The 7,971-nt window shown below is 46.3% G+C and overlaps 2 protein-coding genes across 8 annotated transcripts in view; one reads left to right on the top strand and one right to left on the bottom strand.

The window, feature by feature from the left end:
- The first annotated feature begins 294 nt into the window (after window positions 1-294).
- Window positions 295-7,693, top strand: tmem98 (transmembrane protein 98). 2 transcript variants are annotated; one of them, XM_086185742.1, is made up of 7 exons: window positions 295-456; window positions 3,428-3,665; window positions 4,102-4,233; window positions 4,355-4,388; window positions 4,473-4,588; window positions 4,673-4,732; window positions 5,290-7,693. In XM_086185742.1, exons 2-7 carry the CDS (start codon window positions 3,535-3,537, stop codon window positions 5,489-5,491), a joined length of 675 nt encoding a protein of 224 aa, XP_086041868.1. In that variant the 5' UTR covers window positions 295-456; window positions 3,428-3,534; the 3' UTR covers window positions 5,492-7,693. The 2 variants fall into 2 exon arrangements, with proteins under 2 accessions (XP_086041868.1, XP_086041869.1); XM_086185743.1 differs by lacking the exon at window positions 295-456 and adding an exon at window positions 2,824-2,977.
- Window positions 6,814-7,971, bottom strand: part of svilc (supervillin c) — a 23,293-nt gene continuing 22,135 nt past the window's right edge. For 5 of the 6 annotated variants that reach the window (XM_086185733.1, XM_086185732.1, XM_086185736.1 and 2 more), the window contains one exon: window positions 6,814-7,904. In XM_086185733.1, the coding sequence (XP_086041859.1) occupies window positions 7,815-7,904 (90 nt within the window). In that variant the 3' untranslated portion in view covers window positions 6,814-7,814. The remainder of the gene's footprint in view (window positions 7,905-7,971) is intronic. The other variant, XM_086185737.1, reaches the window with a different exon arrangement.

Genomic DNA, 7,971 nt, shown 5'->3' with positions numbered 1-7,971 from the left:
CTTGAATTGAGGATTGGAACGCGCCCCTGCTCGTGACTGACGTGCGCCACCGAGCGTTCAGTGCTGCCATCACATTTGTTTTGTTTCTCTCCCCCCAAAGAAAACCTTCTTCTTCTTCTTCTTCTTCTTCTTCTTCTTCTTCTTCTTCTTCTTCTTCTTCTTCTTTTCCTTCTTCTTCTTCTTTTCCTTCTTTTCCCTCTTCTTCTTTCTCCTTTCAACCCGCTCCAACCTTCTCCTTGGGAGCGCGGCCCCGCCTCTACCTTCGCGGGGTCGCGCTGCAAAAAAAAGAAAAAAAAAAACTTTAGAAGAAAAGTTTGTCATCCGTCATTCACCGGACAGCTTTAGGCGCGTTCACGGGTTCGGAGACGTCGGTGCCGTCGCCGCCGTTCGGCCGTCGGAGGGGGAAAATGTTGCGTCTCCAGAGAGGAATCCGGCAGGACAGCGGCGGATATGAAGGTGAGCGGCGCTGCTCCTGCAGTTCAAGCTGACTTTTACAGGCTGATGTCGGACTCTGCTCCAACATTTTAGGGAGAGTGGAATGAGAAAGCGTCCTGTCCCGGTGGCGTGCGTGTGCGCGCGTGTGCGTGTTCTTATTGCTGCAAACATCTGAGGGGAAATAATGAGCGCGGAGTTTCAGTTTAATTGTACAACTTTGATTTATGGCGCGTCTCAGGCCGAATATCAGACGACTCGTTTTTCATGGTCTTCAGATTTAGAGAAACGTCTCCCTTTTAATGAGATTTTAGTTTGTTTTTCTTGTAAAGAACACCTCCCTTTCCCCCCAACGTAAGTTCTTTTTCATTATTATTATTATTATTTTTTTTTATTATTATTATTCTCTCACGTGGTTCGTTGTAACGTTGTTATGATTTATTCTCCCTCGTAGGTTGTTGTAACTGATGTCATACAGTTATTAAGGTCAAATCAAAGTCCTGCTCTCACGGAGTGACTCGAGTCAGCGAGTCAGCGAGTCTGGCTTCAGAAGCGTTGGCAGCCCAACGAGTGAATGCGTCTCAGGGTGAGCAGCTTCTGAACGGCGAGGCCCACAGCACGAATCCAGGTCTGGGGTTTTAAAAGCAAAGTCTTACAGAGGGTGAAAACACTCAAGAGCAGGAAGTAAAAAAAAAAGAAACAAACTTGAAAAGCACATTTGGGGACTTCTGACTTAATTAAAACCGTAATTACGCTCCGTTGTTTTGTTTGTTGTTTCTGGTGTTGAAGACTTTCCTAAAGTTTTGAAGCCAGAGAGCAAAACTGGCCCCTCGCTCCTTATCATCAAAGATGGAACCAGCAGAGATGCGGAGGAATGTGGGAGCAACATTTTGACTGATGACAATTCAACAACGTCCCCCCCCCCCCCCCCCCCGTGGAGATTTCTTCTTCTTTTTTCTTTCTTTTTTTTTAAACGCTCTGTTTCCCTTTGTTTCCTCTTAACAACAGGCAGTAAAGATGTCAGCCATCAGGGATCTGTGAGACAAGAAAGTTAGAGGGAGAGTTTGTGGGGCAGGGGAGAGCTCTGTATGATACCAGCGAGGTAACCCTAATTAATCAGATTAGAGAATTACAGCATTCCATCTGACATAATCATCCAGGCAAATATGCAGGTTTACAATGTTGTAATGCTTAAAGTTCAGGCTCTAATTTTTTTCTACGTTAAGTTCTTTACGATATGACTGATTATATTTCCCAGCAGCCAATTGAATATGCATGCTGCTGCAATTGTATTATAAATGAGTTATGGCACCATTAAGCCAAAAGAAAAGAAAAAAAAAACAAAAGGAAAATGGGTTTTGAAGCCGGTTGCTGAGGGCCGAGCGTTACAGAAATATTGATGGCAGTATCAAGCTAGAAGGCACGCAGAGAGCGAATCCCTCCAACTATGGGCTCCTGGCACCTCCGTGCTCGGCTGTTCTGTGGCGAGCAGACTGCAATATGACTTTCTGCATCCGCTAGGTGGCGCTAGAGAGCACGCACATTTGTTTTATGTCACTCTGGATCACTTTTATTATCAGGCTCAGTTCTTCAGTTTAACCAGGCCTTCTCTCGTTGCTGGACTCTTCGCGGAGAGTAGTACATCACCCAGAATGTGATGTACTACATGCTGCTAGGTGTCTTGAGCTAACTGGGATGTGTTCTTCCCACCTTCTTTGTGACTCCAGATTGTAGAAAGAGCCAGCCATGCTATTTAGCTTGAAGCTAATTGAGGCTAACAACAGCAAAACCCTCCAAAAACGTTGCACCAACCAGAAGCGTCAATCTTTTGTTGCTGTTTTTTAACTCAAAAACTGTTGATGTTTAATATATGTTGTATTTTTTCTGGGGGTGGGGGGGGATGGGGGTTGTTCCTATTTTTAGCTGTCAGTCACCATTAGCATCAAGCTAATTATATGTGGCTGGCTCTTTCTGCTTCCTGGATTCACAAAGAAGTAATGCAGGAGGAAAAAAAAACATCTTTGTGAGTTCAGGAAACCTATTTGGGAGTATTTGAAAGGCCAAATACCCTCTCTGTACGAAGTATCACTTCGCTTCAGGTCGGGATTTGCAGGCTGCATAGTCACTAACCATCCTGTTGCCACCAGGTGGCGCTTTGACTGATCTCTCCCAAAACATAATGGATTCTTCCTTTACCCAAACTGCATCCCTCCACCAAGTTTAGTGTCAATTGGCATCAGAGGTTTAGCGCAAGCTTGCTAAAAGTAAAATACTTTTCATAAAACCGTTTTGTTTTGTTTTTTTCCGTTATTGATGACGGGAAAGACCCAAGAAGGTCAACTACCCTCAGACCCGCTCCGGTGTCCAATCAGTCCAGTGCGAGTGCAGCACTCAGGTGGGGCAGGAAGGTTAATGAGTGACTAGAGCGGGCAGAGGGCAGGTGTACTGTACACTCTCTGACAGCAGCTGAACGTGGCGACATGTAGCCTGAAATAAACCACTAATAATCCAAAAATACTTTTCTCCGGGCTGAAAACATCAGACGGTAAGAGGTCGCCATGTTGTTTGTTGAAGGTTCCCTCGGTTTGCCTCGTTGGTTTAGAGAGCAAAACAACGGTTCATATCTTGGTGCTGCATTTGAAGTCCTCTGTTTCTTTAAGTTGAAAAGAGTCAGCGCGTTTGATGTTATTTGTGGTTGATACGGCGTTAAGTGTCCGCGGAGCAAACGCATTGTTCTCATTATGCGAAGCCCAACAAAGCGCGAGTGCACCCAAGCTTTTTGTGCAGTCAGATAAAGATCCGTTTTGTGTGTGCTTAGAAGGCGTGCCGCATTTAGAAACGCAGAAAACTGCTGATTGCATTTCCTCGCGACTCCTCAGCAGTCCGCCAGTCAGAGGTGAAGCGAAACAGAAATCTGCTGTATGTGATCACGTCGTCCTTCCTCTCACTGATTGGGTTAATTGGACCTGAGCTGTTGATGACCCCCCCTCCACAGATGAGCGTCCATTCATAATCAAGCTGAAGACAATCAGCCGACCCTGACTGGACTCTTTTCCTCTGGACAAGTTGCCGCCTGCAGCCGCTGTGGGAGTCGTAGTCGCCATGGAGACAGTGGTGATTGTGGCCATTGGGGTGTTGGCCACCATCTTCCTGGCCTCCTTCATTGCCCTGGTGGTGGTGTGCAGGCACCGCTACTGCCACCCTCACGACCTGCTGCACCACTTTGACTCCAAGTCAGTACTCAGTCACTCCGCCTGAACGAGTGTTGAAATAACTCAAGTAGTTCTAGTACTTGTACTGTGTACTCTGTGATACTTTGTGCTTGACTAGTGTTTGATTAGTAGTTCAGCATGAACTTTACCAACTGAGTTGATTGTGGGTTTTTTTTTTTTCTAAGTTGGACATCAGTTATTTAAAAAAAATAATTCCAGAAGTGGTGATTAAAAAAAGAGAGAGAGAGAAGTAAACAAATGATCCATTTCACATCAGTCGTTGCTGCATTTTAGAATTCAAGATCCTGAAGGTAAACATGTGTTTTTGTTCTGCCTCTTTTTACGTTGGTTTGGAGAGAAATGCTTGAAATGGTTCATTTAAAGTGAACATTATATCCACAACCGGCGGTTCAACATGGCTGTGCTGCACTCAGCTCGTTCCGCTCCCGCTCCGCAGACCTACAGTCGATCTGATCGGAGCCATGGAGACCCAGAGCGAGCCGTCAGAGCTGGAGCTGGACGACGTGGTCATCACCAACCCTCACATCGAGGCCATCTTGGAGAACGAGGACTGGATAGAGGACGCCTCGTAGGTCCTTCGCTGTAGCATTGTTGGTGTGACACGGAGGACAAATGCAACCGCCGTGAGTTTTAGGCATCAGTTGTAGACTTCAGCAGAAATAACAGAATGGTTTCTTTCTTTGGAACAGTGGTTTGGTCTCTCACTGCATCTCCATCCTGAAGGTAACGGAAGTTCTCCTCGTTCCCTCTACGAATTAATTTCCCTTGTTGGTGGACTGCCGCTAACACGATTACTTCCACATTCAGATCTGCCACACCCTTACCGAGAAGTTGGTTGCCATGACAATGGGCTCGGGCGCAAAGGTCAAAGCGCCAGCCAGTCTGAGTGACATCATCACCGTGGCCAAACGCATCAGCCCGAGGTAAACATACATAATTCACCTCAACCCCCTGTGACTGCCTCAGGCGAACCTGCCTCTGACACCCAGGTTGTCTTTGTCTCGCAGGGTGGACGACGTGGTCAGATCCATGTACCCGCCTCTGGATCCCATCCTCCTGGATGCCAGGTAGTCACGTCTTTTACTGCAGGAGTCTTCCATGATTTGGGTTTGTAGGAAACGTGGAACAGGCGTCCGAAACCAACAGGAGGCAGCACATCGCCAGGAAGTTGAGGAGCCGTGAAGAAGCAAGGAAATGCTAACTTCCTTAGCATGAGCGGAGGGTGACTGTCTCGGCCCGTTTAGAGAGCAGCGGGTAAAGTTACAGCCATTAGTACTCACCATCCTCCGTCAGGGTCTCCAACAAAGCTGGTCTACTTCGTCACATTTCCTCTGGTGCACCTCCTGGGTGCGTTTCTCCATTATTCAGTGTTTATCTCTGTAAATGTAACGGCTGTCCAATGTTTATTAGCTCGCAAGTCGACGTGTGAAGAGAAGCACAGGTGTAAGACAGGTGGAATGGGATGCTGTCAGTGAAACATTCAGGAAGCTAACAGGAACGTTTTCGGTCGTACAGGACGCGTGTTGCCGGGCTTCAACTTCAAAATGAAGGCTTTGTCTCCAAGTATTAAGTTTGTGTGACAGCTGGTTAAATCCACCCCGTCTCCTCTGTTCTTCTCCGTCAGGGCCACCGCGCTCCTCCTGTCAGTCAGCCACCTGGTGCTGGTCACCCGCAACGCCTGTCACATGTCCGGCAGTATGGACTGGATCGACCAGTCGCTCCACGCTGCCGAGGATCACATGGTGGTGTTGCGTGAGGCGGCGCTGGCCTCCGAGCCGGATCGAAGCATACCTGGAGCTGACGCGCAGAGGGAGCAGGCCATCTAGACCAAACACAGACTCAGACACAAACACACAGCAACACCTTTTTATATTTAAGGAACTTTTTTTCTTCAAAGTTCTTTACTCAGCCGATCTAAGGGGCTTTTTTTTTTTTTTTGTTCTGCCAGTTAACGCTGAAATTTCTCAGACTTAAAAGTTGCCTGCGAGGGACAGGGACTCCCCTCGATCCATCTAAAATAAGAGCTTTTAGTGCTTGTGTCAAATATTTACCCTTTCAGATCAGGCAAAAAAAAAAAGAGTCTGCCATTCAGCAGATGTACGGGGTAATAATTGGACATCATAGGTTCCGACGGCTTCAACCATACAACTGATGTGTTTTAGAGTTGGTCTGTTCTGAGCGAAAGGCCTTGGGAAATTTCCTCTCTCAAGCGCACAATCACCCAGCAGTGGGCCCAAATCCAATCTCGCCAGGACTGCACAGTCACATGGAGGCTTAGTCAGCTAATCCATTCTGAGGAAAATAACACCCAGTTAGCCTGCAAGCCCAAATGGCTCCGACTCACTGGACAAATGGTCGACTAGTCTGACTTATAAACAATTTGTGAGGGTCAGCGTGACTTGTGGATATTAAAAAAAAAAAAAAGAATCTCACTCACATACAGATTTCAAAGCACATTTGAGAGATTTCAGCCACATCAGCAGCAGTGTTTTGGGTTTTTTTTCCCCCCGGTTGAGTACTTCACTCTCCTGCATTGTCATGATTGATTAGAGGAACACGTCAGCTTTTTTTGGAATTATGCTTTTTTGCCGTCCTCGCCAGAGGCAGCCCAGAAGATTAACACCCTCTCTCTCCCATGTGTGCAGTAGGGAGCCAGAAGCTAGTTGACCGCTAATTAGCGCAACACAGTGATTGGTAGCAGGTGGGAAGCGGTAGCAGAGGTGCATTTTTCCCCAAACCGTCGTCGCCTGCTTTATGGCAGTTTGGGCAAAAGAATTGTTATCCGATGTCGGTCGGATCTACTTTGTCAACAGAACTGCTGGGCGCAGTGATTTGACGCGGCACCTCAAACTTCAGCCAACAAAATGACTGCTGTTGTGAATCAGGGCCAACTTGAGAGCGGTTGAGGCTGACGCACCAAAATCTTGAACCTTGTCGGTTTATTGATACATGCTACTACTTCCCATACACAACCATTCACTGTGCTAAGCTAACTAGCCATCTGCCAGTCTCTGCTCATCTGAGCTCCCTAACGCAACTCAGAGGAGAGAAGGGTGTTAATCTTCTTGTCTGGTTCTGGCGAGGACAGGCAATCAAGCACATTTCGGGGGGCGGTGGGAGGGTTCCTCTCATGGATGCTAACAACAGAGAACCGGACATCGCTTGTCTGAGAAAGTGAGTCAAGAAAGAGACACTTATTTTATTTTGAATTCTGACACCAAAAATGCTTTTCAATAAAAGCTCAAATTTGCAACCAATGATCTGCAATGATGCCAGGAATAAGAAAATAACACAAACATCAAAGTCGACAGTAGACATCAGCAATCAGCCGTGATTCTTCCTGTGAGGGAGCTTTCACACGCTACCGAGAGTCATTACGTCTCTGTGTATTGGCGTGTTGGAACAATGTTTCGAGTAGCGTGTTGATTGAGGTGAAGCAGAATTAGCATGTTTTGGGCCAGAGGGATGTTATTGGAGCATGTCTACCTGCTCTTTCATGCATAGTTAATCGCAAATCCCAGAGGAGTCCTAATAAAGCGCTAACCGCAGCCAGAGTGAACACATGGGCTCCGGCTGTAAATACACACGGTACAAACAAGGCCGGCAGACGAATGGACACGTCACTGTAAAATACACATCATGGATTAAACTGTCAGAGACGCATGTGACAATGAAGGATATATTTTAATTTTTGTAGCTCTGATGCTCAAATGTAGCTCTGAGCATTCAGAGACGGAAGAATATCGATCCAGGAGGAAACATTTAGAAAGTGGTTGACCTTTTATTTTTTCCCCCCCTTGTTTACATTGTATATTAGAATTGATCTTTTTTTTGTAAGCACTCTCGTTCTCATACCACAGTTTGTTACCGATGTTCTTCCTTTAATTTCACCTGATATCTTTCATTGATTTGTACAGATAAAATGAAGCTTTGTAGGAAAATGTGGTGTTTTGTTGTTCTGAACGGTAGCTACGTAGTCATCTAAGTCCGTACACTAATTTGACATAAATAAAAGTGAAGTTTCCTTCTTTTTAATATATTGTGAGCCGTCCTTTGTGAGACAACAAGGTGCGAGTGTTTCCCTGCCGTCATCCCGTCCCAGCAGAGGAGGAAATCCCTCCCCAGCGTCCGACAGCCTCCCCTTCTTCTCTAGCACAGCAGCCCTTTGCTTTTCTTCAGGTCAGTCTGCTGCCAGCTTGGGAGGGAGGCGTATTCTTCTCTCCTCATTTCCAAAATACTCTGAAACGTATTTGCATTAATTAATCTATAAAGGAAACAAATCAAAGTTAAACCTCCTCTCATACTT

Source organism: Aulostomus chinensis, chromosome 18, assembly GCF_037954235.1.
Source record: "Aulostomus chinensis isolate RoL2024-O1b breed Wild chromosome 18, RoL_Achi_v1.0, whole genome shotgun sequence".
NCBI lineage: Eukaryota > Metazoa > Chordata > Actinopteri > Syngnathiformes > Aulostomidae > Aulostomus > Aulostomus chinensis.
This window is presented reverse-complemented; position numbering and strand designations above follow the sequence as displayed.

Bases quoted from the DNA above. Each gene is read 5' to 3' on its own strand.
- tmem98 (XM_086185742.1), top strand. From the start codon at position 3,535: ATGGAGACAGTGGTGATTGTGGCCATTGGGGTGTTGGCCACCATCTTC. The intron at 4,234-4,354 runs GTAGGTCCTTCG...TCTTTGGAACAG, and splicing joins GACTGGATAGAGGACGCCTC to TGGTTTGGTCTCTCACTGCA. The intron at 4,589-4,672 runs GTAAACATACAT...TTTGTCTCGCAG, and splicing joins GCCAAACGCATCAGCCCGAG to GGTGGACGACGTGGTCAGAT.